Source organism: Tachysurus vachellii, chromosome 20 (assembly GCF_030014155.1).
Source record: "Tachysurus vachellii isolate PV-2020 chromosome 20, HZAU_Pvac_v1, whole genome shotgun sequence".
NCBI classification, from domain to species: domain Eukaryota; kingdom Metazoa; phylum Chordata; class Actinopteri; order Siluriformes; family Bagridae; genus Tachysurus; species Tachysurus vachellii.
Window position 1 is genome coordinate 16,571,022 of NC_083479.1, and position 25,419 is coordinate 16,596,440.

Genomic DNA, 25,419 nt, shown 5'->3' on the forward strand with positions numbered 1-25,419 from the left:
TGTCGAGCGTGTAGAGCCACCTTGTGGTAACAGAAATTTGTGCACTTTGGTTTTTAATCTCTTCTGTTGTTTATGCTGCTGTCTGACATTTATGGCTAGCAAAACAACCTCATTTCAAATGCATCAGAGTGGAACAACAATATTAGCCAATCTGTGTATTGTAATAGAAAGTTGTAGCACAAACTGCAGTGTGCAGCGATTCAGCTGCTGCACATGTTCTGTATGTGTATTGTGTATTATGTTTAGAGTCACAAGCTCACTTGAGTCAATCATGCAAATGCTTATTTATTTGGTCCAGTGTCATACAATCAGATCAAATTAGTGTTAACAATATACACAAACATCTAACAAACAATCAGGTCTAAATATTCAAACGATTATCATATGAATATATATTAGTAACAACCGGTCTGGAACATTCTGATAAATTCACAGTATGATGAGCATATGAGATGTTATTGCAGGTTTCAGTGCATCATGCTACATCCTTACAGCTTCCTATTCGCAAAAAGGAAAACATTAAATGGTGTGTAACACTGCATTCACACAAAATCTCTAAACTTCTGTTCTGTCCCCAGAAAGCAAAATTGCTTCCACTCCATTATTCCATTTATACTCAGCAAATTATAAAAGAATTTTGCCCTGGACCTTTTTATCACCCATTGCCTGGTGATTCTGAGGGAATTCTGATCAGTCCCATTCAATCTCCAAAGTAATTCTGACCAATCCTACTTGCTTCTGAAGGCATTCTGATCAATCCTGCCTGCTCCTAAAGGAATTCTGATCAATCCCATGCGCTCTAAAATGGAATTCTGACCAAAAACACCTAAAGGAATTCTGATCAATTCCGCCTGCTCCTGGAGGAATTCTGATCAATCCTATAGACTCTGAAAGGAATTCTGATTAATCCTGCCTGCCCCTTGAAGAAATTCTGACAAATCAATAGTCAGGAATTTTGACTAATCCCATCCACACCAGAAGAAATACAGACTTTTCCGCTCTGCTCTGGTGGAAATTCTGGGTAATCCTGCCCACTTCCGTGCCTGTACAGGAAGAGATACAGACTAATCCTTCCAGCTCCTGAAGGAATTCGGATAAACCATGCCTAAAGTTAATATTTGTGTTTATCCCTGCTACCAGTATTTTATAATAAGCTTAGCTGGTCGTTTCTGTCACCCTGACCAGGATGAAGCTGTTATGAAGGATGAATGAAAGGATGAAATGATGATGAATGAAACGTTCCATTTTTCCCATTTGCAGCAAATATTCCTGATTCACAATCTCTGCGTTAGGAGCTTGTGCAGGACATTTATAATAACCACTCCAGCAGCAGTGTGCAGTTTCAGCTGGTCAGTCAGGAAAACTGTTGATTGTGGAAATATCACTTTCTCTCTTTTAATTAGCCAATTAGAAATCATGCAGCAGAATTGAATTGAATTGAATTGAATTGAATTAATTTTCTACTGATTTCGCATGCTGTGGCTTTCAGTACTTTAGATAACATTCTCAAACAGCTGCATGGAAGCCATAATGCTCTGGTCCTGATAAAAAAAAAAAAAAAAAAAAGAATGAAAATGGCATTATATATTTATATACTGTTTATATATGATTTTGTATTAATATACTGTTGCTTGGCTTTACCTTCTCACATGTCTCGATGAACTCGTCGAGGGTCACGACTCCGTCTCTGTTCCTGTCCATTTTCTGTCAAACATATTTTTAGGGTTTATGAGGGTTCACACACACACACACACACACACACACACACTCACACACACACACACACACACACACACACACACACACTGGTTATAGCTTATAGTTTTTCTCACTGTTATAGTCCAGCACCAAGTACTAAACCATTCATGTTTAAAACTCAAGGATTTCAGGATCAAACCAAGTGAAATCCTAAAAATCCTGATCAGTACATCTCTCTGGAGAATTTACAGAATGTTTAATGAATCGGTTAGTTTTTAGTATTACTATGACTGGAAAAGTTGCATGAATCAATGAATGAATGAATGAATGAATGAATGAATCAATCAATCAATCTATTATTGATTCATTCATTAATTGAATTAATAGACAAACAAATGAAGGAAGGAAGGATGGAAGGAAGGAATGAAGTTACCTGGAAAAATTTCTCCACATGTTCAAATGGTGCCTCAGCCTTCACATTGGGATATGTGTATCGACCCATCATGTCGTAGATGGACTGTATGATGTCTAACATTTCCTGCAGGTCAAAAAATTGTTGTAACTAATTTGAGAAAACAATTCTGCTGGTCATACAGCTGAACCTGAAGTTACATACAGGAAATACTAATGGTTTTGTCCTGCACCTGTTTGGTGATGTGTCCGTCTTTATTGATGTCGTACAAGTTAAAGGCCCAGTGAAGCTTCTCAGTTACTGAACCTCGCAGCAACACGGACAGTCCGATTACAAAGTCCTGCCAACACACACACACACACACACACACACACACACACAGACACACAGACATTTTTTTCCGATCTAAACAATACATCAAAACTACATCAGGGCATCAAAAAGAGAATGTACAGATTTGAGACAGAGACAGAACAGGTTTTTATGTATAGTGTATGTATAGTGAGACAGACTAAGTGTGTTTCTTACCTCAAACTGTATAGAACCATTTCGGTCCATATCAAAGGCATTGAACAGAAAATGTGCGTATGTAGTTGCATCTAAAAAAGCAGTTTGAAAAAAGCACTCAGTAGCAGTCTTTAGGTATTTACATTGGGATTTAGGATTTATATTGTACATTTCATTACATAATGTGTATGCAACACCACTGCAGCATCACACCGTAACATTTTTGCATAATCCTAATTATTATAGCATGATTATTAATCACAATTTACAGCCACAATATGAAGCTGTATGTATATTATACAGCCAGTCATATGTTAATAAATAAATAATTTAAATAACAATTATTGCGTATACAACTAGCATATCGAATCGTATAAACAATGCTAACTTACTAGCATACTATCTAGCTGTTTTAATTAAAATAAAATAATTATATTGTACTAAAAGCAATTTACTTGTCAGTTACAGTCATTTTCTTTTTTTTTTAAACTCTATTTTGTTAACAATTAATTTTAAATAACTAGCTAGCTAGCTAACATTTACATTTACAGCATTTGGCAGACGCCCTTATCCAGAGCGACGTACATAAGTGCTTAAATCTCTAACATTGAATACATTAATGCTGGCTCACTAGGTTACATACTTAAGATACCATGAGTTTAAAACATTTGTTCAAAGTTACAATGAAATTGTAAGTGTCAAAGGAGTTTTTTTTTTTTTTTTTTTTTTTTTAAAAATGCGAAAGATAAGGAAAGAAGTGCTAGTTAAAGTGTTTCCTGAATAAGTAGGTCTTCAACCGCCGCTTGAAAATATCCAGTGACTCAGCTGTCCGGACCTCTAGGGGAAGTTCATTCCACCACCTTGGTGCCAGTACAGAGAAGAGTCTTGTAGTATACTTGCCTCTTACCCTGAGAGATGGTGGAACCAGTCGAGCAGTGCTGGTAGATCGGAGGGTGCGGGGTGCAGTGCGAGGAGTGATGAGGGCTTTGAGGTAAGAGGGAGCTGGTCCATTTTTGGCTTTGTAGGCCAGCATCAGTGTTTTGAATCTGATGCGTGCAGCTACCGGAAGCCAGTGGAGGGATCGTAGCAGCGGGGTGGTATGCGAGAACTTTGGCAGGTTGAAAACAAGCCGGGCAGCTGCATTTTGGATCATTTGCAGAGGACGGATTGCGTTCATAGGTAGACCTGCCAGCAGTGCATTGCAGTAATCCAGTCTAGAAATGACAAGAGACTGAACAAGTACCTGAGCAGCCTGTGTGGACAGAAATGGCTGAATCCTTCTAATGTTGTAGAGAAGAAACCGACATGAGCGAGTCACATTAGCAACATGAGAGGAAAAGGACAGTTGATTGTCCATGGCTACCCCAAGGTTGCGAGCTGTGGCTGAAGGGGAGATCAGATCATTGTGCAAGGATATAGCAAGATCATGACCTGGGGATGAATCACCTGGGATGAAGAGCAGCTCAGTTTTGCTAGGATTAAGCTTTAACTGATGAGTAGTCATCCATGATGAAATTTCTGCCAGACATGCAGAGATCCGGTCAGAAGCTGTGGCATCTGCGGGTGGGAAAGAGAAGATAAGTTGTGTATCATCAGCATAGCAGTGGTAAGAGAACCCATGTGAGGAAATAACTACACCAAGAGAGTGAGTATACAGTGAGAAAAGAAGAGGACCAAGTACTGAGCCTTGTGGGACGCCAGTGGAGAGTCTGCGTGGAGCAGACGTCACTCCCCTCCATGTTACCTGATATGAGCGTCCTTCCAGGTAGGAAGCGAACCATTCCCAAGCTGATCCGCAAATCCCAAGACTCCTGAGGGTGGCTAAGAGAGTCTTATGGTTGACCGTATCAAAAGCTGCTGAAAGGTCAAGGAGGATAAGGACGGATGAGAGATTGGCTGATCTAGCAGCATGTAGTTTCTCAGAGACATCTAAAAGGGCTGTCTCTGTGGAATGAGCTGCTTTAAAGCCAGACTGGTTGGGGTCTTGGAGGTTGTTCTGTGAGAGATAGACAGACAGTTGATTAAAGACAATGCGTTCAAGAATTTTTGAAAGAAACGAGAGAAGTGATACCGGTCTGTAGTTACTGATGTCTGATGGATCCAGAGCAGGTTTCTTCAGGATGGGAATAACCCTTGCTCTCATGAAAGTAGTTGGTACCTGACCAGATGCTATGGATCTATTGGCGATAGTGGTAATGAAGGGCAGAAGGTCTTGCGAGATGGTCTGGAGCATAGTGGAAGGGAGTGGATCCAATGGGCAGGTGGTAGGATTGCAAGACTGGATGAGTTTTAGAATCTCTTCTGCTGTTACAGTTGAGAAATGCGACAACAAAGGTGTAGGGGAGTCCATACTCTGAGATGTAAGTGCAGTCAGGGCTGAAGTGAAGGTCCGGCAGATTTCCTCAATCTTCTCCTGGTAGAAAGAAGCAAAGTCTTCTGCAGTCAGGGATGATGAAGAAGGTGGAGCCGGGGGGTTGAGCAGAGAAGAGATGATGTTGTGGAATTTCCGAGGGTCATGTGAGGAAGCTTCAAGCTTTTCCTTGTAGAAGGAAGTCTTGGCAGAAGTCACATCTGAGGAGAACTTGGCCATGAGTGTTTGGTAAGAATCAAGATCTGCATCAAGTTGTGATTTCTTCCACTTTCTCTCTGAAGATCTTAGCTCTCTTCGATTGTTGCGCAGCACATCTGCCAGGAAAGCCAAGGAGCAGAACAAGAAGTTTTCTTGGGTTTAGTGGACATAGGGCAGAGGAAGTCCATAGTTGAGGAGAGAGATGAGAGGAAAGTATCTGTGGCCAAGTCCAAGGGCAGTGAGGAAAAAGACTCAGGATCAGGAAGGGAAGAAAGAGTGCCAGAAGCTACAGAAGAAGGGGAGACAGAGTGAAGGTTGCGGCGGGTAAGAGCGAGGGGTTGAGAGGTAGTTTTAGGTAGGGTAGGGAGAGTGATGGTGAAGGATACCAGGTGATGATCAGAGACGTGTAGTGGGGTAGCAGTCACGTCTGTAGCTGGAGAAGGACGGGTGAAAACCAGGTCCAGCACATTGCCTCCTTTGTGTGTGGGGATGTAGCTGTTGAGTGTGAGTGTGAATGAGTCGAGAAGAGACAGGAGGGAAGAAGAATGTAGCTTGTCAGAGGGGAGGTTGAAGTCACCAAGCACTGTCAGGGGGGAGCTATCAGAAGGGAAAGCACTAAGCAGTGTGTCCATTTCTTCCAGGAAGTCACCTAGGGGACCAGGAGGGCGGTAAACAACAATGATAACAAGGTTAATTGGAGAGGTAACTGAAATGGCATGGAATTCAAAAGAGGAGATGGTTAAATGAGACAAGAGGAGAGGTGTAAAGCATAGTTAATGCTTGCGTGCTAATTAGCCAGTGTGTTCATGAGCCTTCTATGTACATCAGATGTCATCTATAGACTATAAAACCCAGTGAGTTCTGATAGGACAAATGCATAAAAATTGACATCTGACATCATCAAAGTGGCTCTGTTTGTAGTTATAAACAGCTTTGGCTGCAAATTCTAAAATGTTTTTGTATCTGCTTTCTACAGTCAGTCGATCTAATACTTATGGAGACGTTAACTAAGTACATTAAAAGCACATTTCTTTTTAAAAACCTATAAAAAAAAAACAAAAAAAACACAAAGTCGGTTTACAATCCTAAAATAAGAATTGTATCTCTTTTTTTTGTTACTACTGTAAAAGCAATAATAATCTAATAATTCTTGGGTTTGTTTTCTAAAAAGAAATACATAGAAAAACATGAAGACTGTTTACAATCCTGATATCATTGTAATGTAGCTTCTTTGTCTGTGAAGGAACATTTCACCTGTAGGAAAATTAACAATCCATAATAATCTGACAACCATCAGAAATAACCAGATGTGTTCAGAACATTACAAGTACGTTCTTCTTGCAATGTTAAAGCCTGAACTTTTGAACCGGTTGTATACATTATTGAATGTTATGATTATAGGTTAAAACTAAACCGAACCCTTAAATACTATACAGAAAAATACCCACGAGAAGAGAGAGTGTGAGATTGAAGTTCCAGCATACCTCCTTGAGGGAAGAATTGGGAATAAATAACCTTAAAGGTTTCTTCATCGACTAATCCACTGGGGCACTCCTAACCAGAGAAAGAGAGAGAGAGAAAGAGAGAGAGAGAGAGAGAGAGAAATATTGCAACCATTTAAAACAAATTCTATTAGACAAGATTTTGTTTATTTGAATCATAAAATGGATGCTAATGCTATTTCCGTCTTTTAATTTTCAACCTAATTTATTTATTGTCATGTTATTTCCATTCCATTTCCAGGAGAATTGTTTCCATTCATCATCTCTGAGTTTTTTTTTAATAAACACCCAATTCTCACATTTTTGAAACCTCTGTAGAGAGACTGAAGTTCCTTCCTGGTGAATTTAGTTTGAGCTTGAAGTTTCTCCAGACCTTCAGGTTGGTGTCTCACCATAGACAGCTCCAACTCAGCATCTACACACTCTAATAAAGAGAGGGACAAAGGAGAGAAGCTGAACGAAAGGATGATGAGGGACAGCATCATAGAATAAACAGACGTTGAACCGATTTCTATATCATGATCTCTAAAGAGAAGGTTTTTAATAAGACGTAAATATTCACTCACCATCTTGATGAGAGAAGACAAAAAGGAAGAAAAAATTAAAGAAACATGTTAATAATATTACGCCATATTGTCTGTCAAGAAATTATACAAATACTAATAATGATAACTGGAATATCCTGTATATTCTCTTTCTATTTAAATTGCATTTAAAGATTTCAAGAATTCGATTGTGAGGCAGGAGCATCATGGACCAGTCATGTCTCCTCTAGTGGTATCTGATTCAGTGTGATCTTCCTAGAGATTCCATGCAAGATTAAAAAGCCTGGAAACATTTTCACTGCTACCAGGGGCGGTTCTAGAGGCGGGGGCACAGGGGCCCTGGCCCCTGCTGAAATCTGATTGGCCCCTGATTGGCCCCCGTTCCATCAATCGTCGAAAAGAAGAGCAACCGGAGAATTTTTCAAAACGATCACAGATGCAATTCCACCCCCAAAATGTATTTGCACCGTACTGAATAAATTATTTTGTGTGCTTGAATGTACCCTGTACTTGGCCCCTGAATGTAACATGTGGCCCCTTAATGGCCCCTGTTACAGAAAAATCCTAGAACCGCCACTGACTGCTACTTTCACAGACCTCGCAACCAGATTTATGTCTAGAAGTTCTCCAAGAAGAACAATCCTTCAAAGGAAGTTTAAAAGATATTTATATGATTTTTATATGAATATTATGCTTGTGGAATATTCCAGCATATTATACTGTATAAGGGATTTCTTTGCACATGTGTAGTGGAAAACAGGGTTTATAGTAAAAGAGAGGCCAAAAGAAAGCTTACCCTCCATAGAGAGCGGGTCCCAAAAGCTAAACTGCTTTAAAACCATGAAAAACAGAAGCACCACCACAGCTACGGCAAAAAGTTCCATACCCATTGTGGCGACTGTAATGTGTATGCTACAACTAATGATGAATTAACAGCAGCCAAAAAAAAACAAACTGGATTTCCGAGCAGTGTCTTTTGTAATACGTGAAGTCGTATTGTCATCTGGAATTTCATTGGTCCTTAGACATTTTGGAGAGAAGATAATCAATGCACGAGGAGGAAGAAGCTATCTTCACTGTTTTATACAATCAAATGGTGGTCCAGCACCAGTTTGAGTTTCTTAATAAACACGTTTTGGAGTAATGATAAGCTGCAACGGTCAAGAAGGAGGTTCTTCTATTTAAATTTGAGTTACAAAATAAAGTTAAACTGCATCAAATCCATAAAGATGCACAGATCAGATTTAAAAAATTGCAAAATGTTCAGTATAAAAGTTAGTATAAACAGTTCGATTTTGTAATTTCTATTTCTATTTCAGTCAAAAAAAAAAAAAGAGTTTCAACTTGTATTCAAATCCTTAAATGATGAACATCATGTGTTTCAAAATGCTGGTAGATAAACGGTTGAAAAAGAAGAAGAAAAAAAAAAGAAGTCAAAATCACAGTGGCACTGCAGATATTATTTTGTATTTAAAGGGACCATAACATCTGAAGCTTCATTCAAAGTTTCTTCAGCATGGGACTTATGTAGCAAGCAGTTAGTATGAGTTAACAAGTTGAGGTTCCTCAAATTATATTATGTTAAATGGTGATGGAAATCAACTAATACGCTAAAAAAAGAGGCAGTAATAGAAAAGCAAAGCCACAAACCGTCAAGCTCAGTATGCAAATAGTGATGAGTTCAAATAGTAGGTAAAATCCAGAGCCAAATGTGAGTCAGGTTTCTGATATAAGATCACAAACTCTCAAAGCAATTCTCAAATGTTGACGAAGAGTGGAATAGACTCTCAGAATAGAATAGAGTCTCTGGAAATTTGGCTAAACATCCAAAAAACATCAATTATGAAATCCCATCAGGTTCATGCAGACCGACTTTGTCACAATATCCTGTAAATTAAAGTCTTGAGCAAAACCTTTAACTCTCTTGAAAACCACATGTCGAAAGATACTTTTCAAAAAGCTATTCAAAAAACATTTGAATGCCAGTATCAGATCAGTGTCCATTATAAGTTGAAGAGTCGATGCAGCACGATGCTGAACTCCTGTGTGTGAGACAGTGAACATTTCATGTACGAGGTTTTGTCCTGTGATCCGGCTTCCTCTATGCTGACACTCCCTGACCCGCAATTATGTAAAGCAATAGTAAAAGCTCTCTCTCTCTCTCTCTCTCTCTCTCTCTCTCTCTCTCTCTGTCTCTCTCTCTCACACACACACACACAAACACACTATCTCTCTATCTGTAATTCCACACCCTCTTCCATTTTGTCTTTAAGGTTTTGAATGTATATTCTTGGGAAATCTGACATAAACATATGATTCTTTGGCAAATATTAATGTTGTTAATATTGATGTGAAATCTAAAACTGCTCTTGTGAAACTGTGGGTCACAAATGGTTCTTGGTCAGGCTGGTGGTTTTGAGATGGGTCAATTTACATGTGGAAAAATCCCCTTTGTGATTTCTTTGTCTTTGTGGTTCTCCATCATAATAAAAATATGATCGTTTTAAAAGGTGCTTTGATTCAAACAAGAGTTCAAATTCTGATTAATGACTGTAAAAATCTGCCTCTCTTCAGTGAGTCAACTCATTTGGTTCAACTCACCAATAAGAGTCGACTCACACCAAAACGGCTCATTGCATTTGCGTCACAAGTTGGCAGGTGTTATAAATGTGCACTGCGAAATATAGCAACCATTCTGCCATTAATAATGCTGTTATTACTGATGTACTTCAGTAAGAATTGTTATTTCCATTTATACTCATAACCTCCTCTAATACACTGTGTCAATGTTGAGAACACACAGACACACATACACACACACACACACACACACACACACACACACACTAATGAACAACTTAGAAGTTAAAATGTTCCCATGCAACATTTTCTTAAGGCTTAAGAAATAGTCAGAATAAAATGTCCACAATGTATTGAAGCTTATAACCTCTAGTTTAACACTAGAATTGCTTGAGAATAAACTTTGCACTGAAAACTTCACAAGCACTTGTGCACTTCTGTGATATCTTGAAAACAAAAAAGAATTGATTGGACATCATTGCAGACTTCAGGAGCAATATTTAGTCAGAAAACATTGTGATTTCACACTTCTTTCTTTTCAAAACAGCAAAAAATAGCAAACAAAACTGGAAACAATATCTGGCTTTTTATTTAAAAACCTAAGCATTGGATAAGGCTTCCAGATGGGTTTGTATTACATGTATCCCTCCATCTGCTAGAGCTACAGTACATCTTTCCTAGCTAGAAGAAATACTTCATTCTAGATATCTACTCACCTAACTAGATAGCTAAGTGGAATGCTAGTGTATTACGGAACTAACTAGCATGCTAATGACAAAAATTTCTTTAACTTCTTTACATTTTCATTCAGTAGTTTGTCATGAAAGGACTGTAATTGAACATATGACTTGAAAAGCATTATGTCTGGTTCGCTCATGCAGGTACAGTATGTCTCTGGTGCAATTACTTGAAGATTGGGGTTCAAGCCAAGGCACTGTCAAATAAACCTTTCATTATATGGTTCTGCTTATGATTGTATATGCAACATTCATTCATTCATCTTCTACCGCTTATCCGAACTACCTCGGGTCACGGGGAGCCTGTGCCTATCTCAGGCGTCATCGGGCATCAAGGCAGGATACACCCTGGACGGAGTGCCAACCCATCGCAGGGCACACACACACTCTCATTCACTCACGCAATCACACACTAGGGACAATTTTTCCAGAGATGCCAATCAACCTACCATGCATGTCTTTGGACCGGGGGAGGAAACCGGAGTACCCGGAGGAAACCCCCGAGGCACGGGGAGAACATGCAAACTCCACACACACAAGGTGGAGGCGGGAATCGAACCCCGACCCTGGAGGTGTGAGGCGAACGTGCTAACCACTAAGCCACCGTGACCCCCTGTATATGCAACAAATGAATTGAATTTACATAAAGATCCATCCAACAAGCTTTACTGCCTCCAAACTTTGGAGTTGGAAAAAAACAAAATGTGGATATGATCATTACAAGCTACTTATAAGAAAACACAGTGCTGAGAATTCACTTGCACTGTTTTAGTTTTTAATACACTTAAGGAGTTCTTTTACCTCCCTAATCGGCACTTATCTGGTATTAAGGCAGCTAATGGAGGAAGGATCTCCCTATAATTTCAGGAGTATTTTTTACTTGCTGCACTGATAAGCAGTACATTAGGATGCTTTAATGCCCTGTATCATCCTGACTCAGATATCAGGCACAAAGGCTTTCACCTTTTAATGTAATTTTGCATCTGAATCCTTCACATGAACATACTAAAAAAATTTGTCTCTCTACTTTCCAGGAATAATAGATTAAATCATACTTTTGTCACTTGTATGATTGATGGGTGGACATGAGGAACATATGGGCCTGGTCCATCGTTGCTGTGATGAGAATGCTTTTATTAAATAGATTTTAATTGATGCCATTTATGAACAGGTCGTTCATTCAGCCAATACAAACTGACGTTATGAAGCCAATGCAGGATCCTTCGAAAGGGGACATGCCCACATTCACCACTGGTTACAAACAAAAAATTTGTAATTTAATTCCAAATGTTGATTTTATATGCTGAATGAGAGAGAGAGAGAGAGAGAGAGAGAGAGAGAGAGAGAGAGAGAGAGAGAGAGAGAGAGAGAGAGAGAGAGAGAAAGTTTAACAGTTTCAACTAGCAGAGTTGGATGACTGACAGGAAGTGGCCTAAGATGAGTTTTGCTAATTTTATGATACAGTATAGCTGTGACATAAAAGTTCACTTTATCAATCAGGGAGCATTAAATCTTAAAAGCAGTTAATAATTTAGTTTTCATTTGTGCATCATGAGTGCACAGCTCAGCACAATGAAGTAAAGCTCTTAAGGAGTTGGAGTCAGGCTGCTTTTATGTATTAGGCCTAAAGACACGATTGTTCATCTTCACCGTGCTTAACTTATTCACCTCATTACTAGCCTGACCTGTCCACACCCTTCTGTTAACCCCTTAGACTCCCAGAATCCACTGATGGACTCTATCACTCTAAAAATTACATACCTTTTTTACACTTCCTTTCAGTGTAAGCACTAAATATCTTATAGTAGTTAGTGTATAATATGTGAAACACTAAGGTGAATAATTTAATGAAATGCGACTTTAATGGGATAAACAACTGTGGATCATCCAAAACATATTTTGTCTTGTTTTCAGCCAAAATCAACATGCATTACACTCCTTTACGTCTCACACCAACAGGTTTTTGAAGATGTCACATCAGTCGCAGCGTCTTGATGTTGCCTACAAAGAGACCGAAGGAATGACTATGACTATGTCAAGAGACTATGAGAGACACTGTGAGAGAGACTGGTTTGCTGGTGTATGTGAATTTTTTCCAAAGGAACCACCTTCATTAAAAGCAGCTTTACAATCTATATACTAAAGAGACTAGAAAGAATCAGAAACAGGTCTGGAACTGTGTCCCATCAGTTCACTTGCTGCCCATCTGTCTAATCAAAGCCCGAAAGACATCATAACAAAACATGCAACACAGCTTTCTGGCCCGTAGATGGCACAATTCACTTAAAGGTGTAATCAGTCATTGTAACTAATGTTTGTTTTGTTAGAACTTGATATCTAATAATGTAATTCCTCAAATGAACACTAGTTTATAATTCATCATCCAGCCTTTCACAGCCATCCTCCTCGCATGCAGGAAGTGATGTCAGTGGACATGGACTGCTTAAGCTCTAAGCTCTAACCCTCTATTTCAAACGTGTGTACCAACTCAACCATGTTACACAGCTGCAGGATAAAGCTATTAATAATATTAATAAACTAAATATTTTACATTTTATGTATTATTTTTTAACAAAATCTTAAGACTGGGGGAAACTTTACAAGTATTTGCATATCACACTGGTGGATTATAACCAGGTTGTACAAACTGCTTCAAAATGTCAAAAGAAGAAAAAGGAATAAGAGACAAAAAAAAAGAGATTGGCAATTTATTGAAAACTGCATTTAAACTTAAACAGGCTGTTTATAAGCTGATCAAAGGTTTAAGACCACATCCCAAAAAAATCCCTACAACAGAACTAAAAGTGTCAAAAAAGGACGACACGTTGCTCCATGTGGTGAAGATGGCTTCACGAAGGGCATCCACAGTCTGGAACTGACGTACGTTTTTGTAAACTTGCCTTGCCATCCATCCCCAAACATTCTCAAGGGGATTTAGATCAGGAGATGCTATCTTATGGTCATTGGGTTGCAGTCAGCATCACTAATGGCCTTAATTTGGATCAAGGATCGGCCTGTGTTTTCACAGACAGCCCGTTGGATACATCGGCTCAGTGCAGGTGAAATTTGGGTCTACCACTTGATTTTTTGGTCCCTTAACTCTCAGGATTTGTTAAGAAATTTAAAATGACTATCTTACTGTGTAAAACCTTGGCAGCAATGGCACGTTGTGAGAGCCCTTGCTTGTGTAGCTTAACAATCCTGCCACGTTCAAAAACAGAAAGCCTTTTTGCTTTTGCCATCAGGAGATCATGACAGTCTGAAGGACAATGAAATTAAAGGAATGTTTTTGCACAGATTTGAACTTTTTAAGGCTATGGTCTTAAACTTTTGATCAGCTGATGGCCAGCCTGTTTGAGTTTAAATACAGTTTTCAATAAATTGCCTACTCTCTATTTTTTGTCTCTTGCTTCTGTTTCTTCTTTTGGCATTTTGAAGAAGTACTTACAACCTGGTTACGATCCACCAGTGTGAAGTGTGAATACTTGTAATATTTTCCCTGGTCTTAAGATTTTGTGGATTAGTTTAATGCCCAGGAATTCATTGTCAAGGCTCAAGGCCCAATTATAGCATATCTCATGTTCCCAGCTCAAGTGTGCAATTTATTTTAAACTGGAAATCTTACTACTGGAGCAAAGAGAAGAATGTGTCATGATCAGTGCTTGAGTGCTGCTACACGTCTAGTACTGTACACGTGATTTATTCTGACAAAGAAGTTCACCCAATCTTGAAGAATCTTAAGAATTACCTTCATGGTAGAAATGCTGTTGCAGACTGAGTCCATTACCACAAATTGATTATATTAAAGATCTTTGTGTGTGTGTGTGTGTGTGTGTGTGTGTGTGTGTGTGTGTGTGTGTGTGTGTGTGTGTGTATACCAGCGATTTGTGCTGATCTGCTGTTGATGATCCACTTTATCAGGCAACATTTCATAAAGGAATTACATGAGGGACGGAGTTTGGTGAGCTTGTCTTCATCTCCTATCTCTGGCTCATCAGCATCAGAGAGCAAAACGGCACCCACTTGCTTATGACCTTCAGTCTGGAGAGAAGGAGAGATACAGAAAGAGACAAAGACAGACAGAGAGAGATGTACGGGGAAAGTGAGTAACAATCAGACAGTAAACAAAAGAAAACAGTGAACAATGACAGTTCAAAAACAGTGAGTGTATGTGTCCTTCTGAATTATCCAGAGAGCTGTTCATGTTTATGTGTTACTATATAATTGCAAGATAAGCTATGGATGGATAGATGAATGGATGGATGGATGAATGGATGGATGGATGAAAGAAAGAAAGAAAGAAAGAAAGAAAGAAAGAAAGAAAGAAAGAAAGAAAGAAAGAAAGAAAGAAAGAAAGAAAGAAAACAGACCAATGTAAATCAGAGACAGATGCAACAGTGAAAAGTTCCAAAAAATATGTAACAGGAAGAGAGAGCGAACAACCAGAAATGATCATTTAAAAAAGGAAAGAAAGAAAATAAGAAAGAAAGAAAGAAAGAAAGAAAGAAAGAAAGAAAGAAAGAAAGAAAGAAAGAAAGAAAGAAAGAAAGAATTTTATGCCTAATTAGACAAAATATTTATGGCTAAATTTGGATTGTCTTATTTAAAATCTTGCATGTGCACACACACACACACACACACACACACACACACACACACACACACACACACACACACACACACACACACACACACACATATACAGGTTCTCATTTTCACACAATTTGAGATTTAGCTCAAAGAACAAAGGAAGTGTGCACTGTTTGCCCTTGAGTCTTTACTTTTTTTTCTATCATCATCTCTCTATCTCATCCCTCTATCTTTATCCCCATCTTAGTGTCTGTCTTTCTGGCTCTTTTCCTGGAGTGACAGAGAGGTCAGAGTGACTTTATCATCAGCACAAGATACTTCAAGCAGACATTAAGTGGCAGTTTAATCAGGTCCACATGCTGTGAAGGTCACTGTGTAGATATACAATTATTGACTGGAGCCCATCTGTTGCTATGCACAGTTTGTCTCCCTTTGTAATTGTTATTGTTGTTGTTTATGATTTTAAACTGCAAATATGTCTCTGCCATCTGTGGGTTTTTTTTTAATGTTCCTAATAACAGGTTTAATATCTGTATAAATAATACAAACAAGACACATTATACCAAATATTACTAATAATATTATATTCTACTGATCAATAATAACGCACAATATATCAAAAATAACAAACAACACACTTTATACTTTTCATTATCACTCATATCACTCTTTGCTAAAAGTTTGGAAAAGACAGATGAAAGTTTAAACAATTACACAAAATAGATTGAACTTTTTTAGTAATACTGCTCGGTGTGATCCATGCACTATTAAAAATAATTACACTTAGAACTTACTGTATCTGTGCTTCAATATATACTGATCAAAAATAATAAGCAAAGTTTGCTTATCTGGTAATGTCATGACAGGTACAGGCAGGTTATTTAACATTATTTATTTAAAATGGCAACTTGTTTTGTATTAAAAAATAAGAAACTCACCTGTCTTTTTTCTTTTCTTCCTTTTTCCATTTCCTCCATTTTAGTTGTTCAGCAGCTGTCGCATTGCCTTCCTTTAGCTCTATGCTTTTGGGGAGCGACAAAGCTGAGTAAGAGAAAGGGACAGTGTGTGTGTGTGTGTGTGTGTGTGTGTGTGTTAGAGAGAGAGAGAGAGAGAGAGAGAGAGAGAGAGAGAGAGAGAGATTCACTAAAGGGTTTGACAGAAAGAGACAAAGTAAAGGGGGGGCTGAATTTAACATCTTACTACACACAATTTTGTCAAATAAAATAATTTTGTCACTGCTGCCACACACACAGTCTGTTACAAAGCGCTGACACTGGAGACTCCTTCCATTAACGATAAATAAATAACTCTTTTTTTACTCCACATTTGCATCTGCCTTACAGGCCCTGTGAATTATTCCTAATTCAAATGCAATAAATATTACAGAATTAAAATTAATAGTAAAATTAAAAGTAAAACTATTATTCTATGTCTCCTGACAGAACGTGTTCATTGTCTTTTCTCCAACCTTAACCACTGAGAGCCATTAGCTATCATTTTAGGAGCAGTTCTCTGCATCAGTTTCTCATTAATAAGTTTTAAATCACAGCCAGATCAATAATCTCCTCAACAAGACCATGCTGTCCCATGTCTAGTGTTTCCAAGCCACAGAAACAGTAAGAAGAGACACGTGAAACCACTGAGCTGTTCTATATTTAGGCCTGAAATGCAGCAGGAGACAACTAGGAGGAAAGCAACAAGGGATGTAGATATTGTTACAGGTCACCTATGAAAAATCACGGTATGCAATAGTGATTTAAAGATTAGCTGATGTACCATCCAGTGAATGGACTGGAAATCTGTTCCTAATAAGTCCTAACAATTCCGAACGGCAAGTCCTAACAGTTCCGAACGGGGTAAAACAGTCATTGTCTGAAGCAGTGGGTTGGGGCAGGGCAAAACACTCATTAGCCAAAACATAGTCTTAGTCACTTGGCGTTAACAATTGGTTGCAATTGACAACAAAATTTCACTACTTGTCCTACTGAGTACGATTGTTTATGTGAAAAAGGTTTGCCTGTGTACAAAAATGCAAATGCATAAATATATCAATATGACAGGTTGTAATTCGGAAGATCTGGGAATTGCAATTACCCTTTGAATTTTTATTTGAGAATTGACAGACTTTGTATGTTTGTGAAAACTAAAATGAAAAAGGTAGTATCTGATTTGCATTTTCTGAATTTATATTCTGAATATTTTTGGTGATGCTGTTATTGAAACGATTGTAGATATCGACTACTGATTATTCATTCTACAAACAATGCATCTGTTTATCAACAGACTGTTCATGACTCAATGTCAATTGTGATGACATACAGTACAATCACAATCAGCTGCATGAAGACTGCAGAGAACTGCTGGACAGGACCAAGTTGGTATTATTAACAATAAACACTAAAGTTTCTTTTTGGTGAGTTGGGCTTTTGTTCCCCACATTCACTTTAATTATAAAAATAGATAATACACTTACTGAACACTTTATTATGAACACACGAGTGTATTATTGAGAAACAAAAATGTACTGAAGTTTATTGTACTGAGGAAATCATATACATTTAGATTAAAACTTTGCAATTATTTTATTCTAAAATTAAATTGTTTTTTAGACTGCTCGACTGACAGAAGAGAACTGATCGGGACACCTTGCAAAGGATTCACTGCCAAAAGCAAAGGACTCCCATCAGCACCTGTGAAATACGAACATGCTGTCATTTTTACCAACTTAAATGTGAAAGACCTGAGACTACAGTGTCTTCCATTGGACACATTAACATCCCTTCTGACCTGGGGTCACACGACACTGTGATCATCGGAGACTCAAACATCCGGCAAGAACGACACCAGCCTGAGGCAGTCAGAGATCCTGAGGAGGGACTTCAACACCCTGGTGGAGACGGTTCAAAACACATCACCCATGGCAAGGATCATCGTGTCTAGACCGCTTCCCACGTAACAGTGAGGAATTGAAAGGTTCAGTAGACTTTTTGCTTTAAATGAATGGTTACAGTCATGGTGTCATGCTCAGAATATACTGATAACTGGAATGTTTTATGGGAGCGTCCTAGGCTAGTCCGTGCTGATGGCCTGCACCGCAGCAGAGTTGGTGCGGAAATCCTCTCGGACCACATCTCCAGGGTGCTTCACACCTTCTGACTGGTAAACTACAATTTAAATCTAAATTTCAATAGTCATCCTTCACCTCATCATCACATTGATACAAATACACACATAGCTCATCCTATAGAAACTGTGTCTGTTTCCCGAGTAAGATCAAAAAGTAAATGCATGAAAAGTTATCTAAATAATCTTACCGTAGTTAGACCAGAAAAATGCCAAAGAAACAAACCAAAACAGTTCCTAAAGTTTGGGCTTCTGAACATTAGATCACTTGCACCCAAAGCACTTATTGTAAATGAAATCATCTCAGAAAATAGCCTTACTGCACTTTGCCTGACTAAAACTTGGATTAAACCAAATGATTACATTAGTCTAAATCAGTCTACCCCATCAGGATATATTTATAAGCATAAGCCTCGTCAGACTGGTCATGGAGCTGGTGTTGCCACTATCTTTAGTGATTTCCTTACTGTTACTCAGAGAACACTGTATAGATTGAATTCCTTTAAAGTGCTTGTTCTTATTGTTGCACTCTCAAACATGCACACAAAATAATCCTTGATGTCTCTTGCTCTAGCAACCTTGTATAGACCCCCAGGGCCCTACACTGATTTTCTTATAGAATTTGCAGATTTTCTTTCATACTTATTGGTTAATTTTGATAAACGTTAATTGTAGGAGATTTTAACAATCACGTTGACGATACAAACAATGCCTTAGGACTCACATTTTTGGACCTACTAAACTCATTTGGGCTTAAACAAAAGATCACTAGAGCAACTCATTGTCATTATCATACGCTAGATTTAATAATATCACACGGAATAAATGCCACTGATATAGATATCATACTTCAAAGTGATGACATTACAGACCATTACCTCATAATGTACACACTACCTGTAGAACTGACTAACTGTGACTCACCATGTTATCGACTTGGTAGAACTATTATTCTCACCACTAAAGACAGATTCACAAATAAATAGTAAACTTCTTAATTAAAAAAGGGCCTTAGCTATAGCCCCAGTGTGTTTGTGTGTCTCAAACAAATAGTCCAGTTGGGTACCATGCTTGCATATCAGACCCTTGCACAGCTGTAGTGGCTGAGTGGTTAATGTTTTTGACTTAAATTCCAAAGGGGCTTCCCCATACAATTTCCAAACCTTCTTGTAGCGTAAGATGTTTTAACACTCCACAGACATCCCAAGTAGGCAAAATTCTATGTAAACAATCTTTTCAATAAAGTCCTTCAGTAAATGCAATGGCCGAGAGGTTAAGGCGTTGTACTCGAAATCCAATGGGGGTTCCCCAGGCAGGTTTAAACCCTGCTTGCAGTATGAGGAGGAATTTTAAAGAATATTATAACCTTTTATAACACGTAGTTATAACCCCAGTGATTCTTTGTATGCCACAAACAAAATGTCCAGTTTAGTACCGTTCAGCTACCATGTCTGCGATGGCTGTGCCCAGATGACTGTGCCCGACAGACATCTGTGCGGTAAGACTCGCAGTGGTGGTGTGTGTGTTTACATCAACACAGAATGGTGTAAGAACTCTGTGCTTGTTTCTAATTACTGCTCATCGTCAGTGTAGTTTGTAACTGATAGATGGCGCTAAGTAAGCTATATGGGGCTATTAGTGATCTACAGAATGTTCACCCCGACGGACTGTTTATCATCGCCGGAGATTTCTATCATGCATTCCCAATGCAGGTTTGAACCCTGCTTTGAGGAGGTATGTGAACGCTTCACAGACAACCCAAGGAAGCAATATACTATGCAAACCAAAATTATTCTAGTCTAGCAGCAGATACTGTAAGGAAAAAAACTGAGTTTTGCTGAAACAAAATACCACAGTATGTCCAAATGAACAATACATATGTGGAGAAGGAAGGGAAGAGGAAATACAATCTGCTTAAAATTTACATTATTTAAATGAGTAAAGTTATTAGCCAATATATAGGATTGATACTGTGTTTGGATCAAAAACGCATTTAAAGCAGTGCCAAGCGGCTGTGATGGCCGAGTGGTTAAGGCGTTGGATTTGAAATCCAATGGGAATTCCCGCGTAGGTTCGATCCCTGCTCACAGCGTCAAAGCCTCCAAGGGAGGTCATTTAATTGAACAGAATTAGATAATTAAGTAATCAAAAATTCATTAGAAGTTTCTCCCTTAGTAAAAAGGGCCTTAGTTATAACCCCAGACATTCTTTGTGTGCCACAAACAAAATGTCCATTTTAGTACTGTTCAGGTACCACATCTGACCACATCTGAGCACAGCTGCGATGGCTGCAAGGTTAAAGCGTGGGAGTTTCCCCATGTAGGTTTGAACCCTGCTTTGAGGAGGTATGTGAACGCTTCACAGACAACCCGAGGAAGCAATATACTAGGCAAACAATATTTCCAATAAAGTCTTTCAAAATTGATTAGAAATTGCTCCCTTAGTAAAAAGGTTCGAATCCTGCTCACAGAAAAATTTTAACACTCGGTAGGAAAAAACATGCATCCCAAACCAAACAACAGACTTACAGCTGTACAGCTGATATGTACAACCACAGGACTCTCTTGTCCACCCTCAGGAGTCTTGGGATTTGCAGATCAGCTTGGGAATGGTTCGCTCCCTACCTGGAAGGACGCTCATAACAGGTATCATGGAGGGGAGTGATATCTGCTCCACGCAGACTCTCCACTGGTGTCCCACAAGGCTCTGTACTTGGTCTTCTTCTTTTCTCCCGGTATACTCACTCTCTTGTGCCCCTTTTCCACCGAGGCAGTTTGAGTGCTGGTTCGGAGCCAGAGCCTAATTTAGAACCAGTTCTTTCTTTTTCGACAGCCAAAGCACCGGCTCTGAACCAGGAAAAGTGGTTCTACTTAAGCACCAAAACGTTGCTGGTCTAGACTTAAGAAACACTTGTGTCAGGGGCTGTGGGCGGGGCTACTGTTAGCGCATTTGATAATGTACCTTAAGTATACCGATGTTTAATACACTTTTACTTTACCGCGATATGATCAATTATCAGCACACATGATAGTAGGTAGCTACATGCTAAGGCTAACGTTTTTCTGTGTTAACAATAAAATAATGTTATGTACTTTCTCGATTACAACCTCCGTTTATACAAATTACATGGAGCTGCATGTACATGTTGTATTCGCCGCATTTGGATGCCAATGTAGGTTCGCAAAGCCATGAGAATTAACAGTAAAGCAACATCCGCCATTGTTGATGTTGTGTTTGTGTTTGCCGCTGCTGCGCTGACGTTGCTGTGTAACGTGACACGTATACAGTGACGTCAGACTCGGCTCTGTGATGGCTCTCTAACCGATGGAAAGGCAAACTGGTTCTTAGAAGGTTCGCCCGTGGAACCATCTTTGAACCAGCACCAGCACTAGCTCTGAACCAGCACCCGGTTCTTTTTGGTGGAAAAGGGCTATTGGTGAAGTTATTTCCTCACATGGGTTTCTGGCAGAAATATCATCATGGATGACTGCCCATCAGTTAAAGCTCAATCCTAGCAAAACTAAACTGCTGTTCATCCCAGGTGATTCATCCCCAGGTCATGACCTTGCTATATCCCTGCACAACGATCTGTTTATCCACAGACTGTTTATGACTCAATGTCAATTGTGATGACATTGAAAGCCCTGCTCACAGCGTCAAATCCTCCCAGGGATGTCATTTAATTGAACAGAACTAGATAATTTCATTAGAAGTTCCTCCCTTAGTAAAATGGGCCTTAGTTATAACCCCAGTGATTCTTTGTATGACACAAACAAAATGTCCAGTTTAGTACCTGCCTTGGTGTAGCTGCAATGGCTGAAAGTTTAAGGTGTTGGACTCAAAGTCCAATGAGCTTCCCCATGCAGGTTTGAACCTGGCTTTGAAGAGATTTATGAATGCTTCACAGACAGAAGCAATATACTATGTGAACAATATTTCCAATTAAGTCTTTCAAAATTGATTGGAAATTGCTCCCTTAGTAAAAAGGTTTGAACCCTGCTCACAGAAAAATTTAACACTCAGTAGGAAAAAACATGCATCCCAAACCAAACAACAGACTTACAGCTGTACAGCTGATATCTACAACCACAAGACTCTCTTGTCCACCCTCAAGAGTCTTGGGATCAGCTTGGGAATGGTTCGCTTCCTACCTGGAAGGACGCTCATATCAGGTAACATGGAGGGGAGTGACATCTGCTCCATGCAGACTCTCCAGTGGTGTCCCACAAGGCTCAGTACTTGGTCCCCTTCTTTTCTCCTAGTATACTCACTCTCTTGGTGAAGTTTTTTCCTCACATGGGTTCTCTTACCATTGCTATGCTGATGATACACAACTTATCTTCTCTTTCCCACCCTCAGATACCAGAAACCTTTGAAACTTTTTCATTGTAACTTTGAACAATGTTTTAAATTCATGGTATCTTAAGTATGTAACCTAGTGAACCAGCATTAATGTATCCAATGAGAGAGATTTAAGCACTTATGTACGTCGCTCTGGATAAGGGCATCTGCCAAATGCTGTAAATGTAAATTTGTATGCCGCAAACAAAAAGGCCAGGTTAATAATGTTCTGGTAACCTTAACGGGCACAGCTGCAATGGCCGAGAGGTTAAGGCGTTGGACTTGAAATCCAATGGGGTTTCCCCGCGCAGGTTCGAACCCTGCTTGCAGCGTTAGAAGGTGTTTTAAAGTCCTTCAAAATTCATTAGAAGTTCCTCCCTTAGTAAAAAGGCCCTTTGTTATAACCCCAGTGATTATTTGTATGCCACAAACAAAATGTCCAGTTTAGTGGCACAGCTGCATTGGCTGAAAGGTTACGGTGTTAGCCTCAAAGTCCAATGAGTTTCCTCATGCAGGTTTGAACCCTGCTTTGAGGAGATATGTGAATGCTTCACAGACAACCCAAGGAAGCACTATACTATGCAAACAACATTTCCAATAAAGTCCTTCAAAATTGGCTAGAAGTTTCTCCCTTAGTAAAAAGCTTTGAACCTTGTTCAAAGCAGGGTTTTAACACTCTGTGGGAAAAAACATGCATCCCAAACCAAACAACTAACTTACAGCTGATATATTACAAACACTTCTGAAATAGTTTTAACCAGCTGTTAATTGGTTAAGGTGTTGGATGCAAAATCTAATCGGTTTTCCTAGCACAGTTTTGAACCTTCTTTACAGTGAGAGGAGCAGCTTCAATGCTCTATAAATAAGACGTTGTACCCATCAAACAGATTCTTAGTTGTGTGCTCATAAAAATCAAGCGTAACATTAGTTCATTTCCACCAGTGGATCTACTACTGGGTTTGCTTATCTCCATATCAAAAGAGCAAAGGCTTGTCGTTAAAATTGAATGAGCAGCTGTGATTTACTGTGCAAACAGGTCTTGTACGGGATTTCCGCCTGCAAGTTCGAATAGCAAGAGAAGTTTTGGCACCCATTTACCCCAACAATGGGTCTACTCTGGAACCATTCTGTGCATATCCATTTCTAAGAAAAGGATCTCACCAGTAAAACCGGTTGAGGTCCAGCAGAAGACCCTGAACTACCCTATATTTAGCACCAAAATTATTCTAGTGTAGCAGCAGATACTGTAAGGAAAAAAACTGAGTTTTGCTGAAACAAAATACCACAGCACGTCCAAATGAACAATACATATGTGGAGAAGGAAGGAAACAGGAAGAGAAAATACAATCTGCTTAAAATTTACATTATTTAAGTGAGTAGAGTTAAGTTTATTAGCCAATAGATTGGATTGATACTGTGTTTGGATCAAAAACGCATTTAAAGGAATCACATGCAGCTGTGATGGCCGAGTGGTTAAGGCGTTGGATTTGAAATCCAATGGGAATTCCCGCGCAGGTTTGATCCCTGCTCACAGCGTCAAAGCCTCCAATGGAGGTCATTTAATTGAACAGACTTAGATAATTGAGTAATCAAAAATTCATTAGAAATTCCTCCCTTAGTAAAAAGGGTCTTAGTTATAACCCCAGAGATTCTTTGTGTGCCACAAACAAAATGTCCATTTTAGTACTGTTCAGGTACCACATCTGACCACATCTGACCACATCTGAGCACAGCTGCGATGGCTGCAAGGTTAAAGCGTGGGAGTTTCCCCATGTAGGTTTGAACCCTGCTTTGAGGAGGTATGTGAACGCTTGACAGACAACCCGAGGAAGCAATATACTATGCAAACAATATCTCCAATAAAGTCTTTCAAAATTGATTAGAAATTGCTCACTCAGTAAAAAGGTTTGAACCCTGCTCACAGAAAAATTTTAACACTTGGTAGGAAAAAACATGCATCCCAAACCAAACAACAGACTTACAGCTGTACAGCTGATATGTACAACCACATGACTACATGACTCTCTTGTCCACCCTCAAGAGTCTTGAGATCAGCTTGGGAATGGTTCGCTTCCTACCTGGAAGGACGCTCATATCAGGTAACATGGAGGGGAGTGACATCTGCTCCACACAGACTCTCCAGTGGTGTCCCACAAGGCTCAGTACTTGGTCCCCTTCTTTTCTCCTAGTATACTCACTCTCTTGGTGAAGTTATTTCCTCACATGGGTTCTCTTACCACTGCTATGCTGATGATACACAACTTATCTTCTCTTTCCCTCCCTCAGATACCAGAAACTTTTGAAACTTTTTCATTGTAACTTTGAACAATGTTTTAAACTCATGGTATCTTAAGTATGTAACCTAGTGAACCAGCATTAATGTATCCAATGAGAGAGATTTAAGCACTTATGTACGTCGCTCTGGATAAGGGCATCTGCCAAATGCTGTAAATGTAAATTTGTATGCCGCAAACAAAAAGGCCAGGTTAATAATGTTCTGGTAACCTTAACGGGCACAGCTGCAATGGCCGAGAGGTTAAGGCGTTGGACTCGAAATCCAATGGGGTTTCCCCGCGCAGGTTCGAATCCTGCTTGCAGCGTTAGAAGGTGTTTTAAAGTCCTTCAAAATTCATTAGAAGTTCCTCCCTTAGTAAAAAGGCCCTTTGTTATGACCCCAGTGATTATTTGTATGCCACAAACTAAATGTCCAGTTTAGTACTGCTCTTGGCACAGCTGCATTGGCTGAAAGGTTATGGTGTTGGACTTGAAGTCCAATGAGTTTCATCATGCAGGTTTGAACCCTGCTTTGAGGAGG

At 39.2% G+C, this 25,419-nt stretch overlaps 1 protein-coding gene and 4 non-coding genes across 5 annotated transcripts; 4 read left to right on the forward strand and 1 right to left on the reverse strand.

Annotated features, from left to right (window-relative positions):
- Window positions 1-1,333: 1,333 nt before the first annotated feature.
- On the reverse strand, window positions 1,334-24,377 carry kcnip3b (Kv channel interacting protein 3b, calsenilin). The gene is made up of 12 exons (XM_060896661.1): window positions 24,303-24,377; window positions 14,495-14,591; window positions 13,690-13,809; window positions 11,750-11,801; window positions 8,030-8,151; window positions 6,988-7,112; window positions 6,671-6,740; window positions 2,639-2,709; window positions 2,343-2,450; window positions 2,132-2,236; window positions 1,642-1,704; window positions 1,334-1,541 (listed from the first exon to the last, which is right to left on the reverse strand). Exons 1-12 carry the CDS (start codon window positions 24,375-24,377, stop codon window positions 1,494-1,496), a joined length of 1,056 nt encoding a protein of 351 aa, XP_060752644.1. The 3' UTR covers window positions 1,334-1,493.
- Window positions 20,275-20,355, forward strand: trnas-uga (transfer RNA serine (anticodon UGA)). Its single transcript has one exon. It is a non-coding gene; the product is annotated as a tRNA-Ser (tRNA).
- Window positions 22,855-22,936, forward strand: trnas-uga (transfer RNA serine (anticodon UGA)). The gene has a single exon. It is a non-coding gene; the product is annotated as a tRNA-Ser (tRNA).
- trnas-uga (transfer RNA serine (anticodon UGA)) lies at window positions 24,060-24,140 on the forward strand. The gene has a single exon. It is a non-coding gene; the product is annotated as a tRNA-Ser (tRNA).
- A 745-nt stretch (window positions 24,378-25,122) lies between the features above and the next one.
- Window positions 25,123-25,204, forward strand: trnas-cga (transfer RNA serine (anticodon CGA)). Its single transcript has one exon. It is a non-coding gene; the product is annotated as a tRNA-Ser (tRNA).
- Window positions 25,205-25,419: the final 215 nt, after the last annotated feature.

Excerpts from the sequence above, each read along its gene's own strand:
- kcnip3b (XM_060896661.1), bottom strand. The coding sequence starts at position 24,377 with ATGGGGAAACTCCCACGCTTTAACCTTGCAGCCATCGCAGCTGTGCTC. Across the intron at positions 13,810-14,494 it reads CACCAAACTCCGTCCCTCAT|ACTGTCATGATCTCCTGATG; the intron begins GTAATTCCTTTA and ends ATTGTCCTTCAG. Across the intron at positions 2,237-2,342 it reads ACGGACACATCACCAAACAG|GAAATGTTAGACATCATACA; the intron begins GTGCAGGACAAA and ends TTTGACCTGCAG.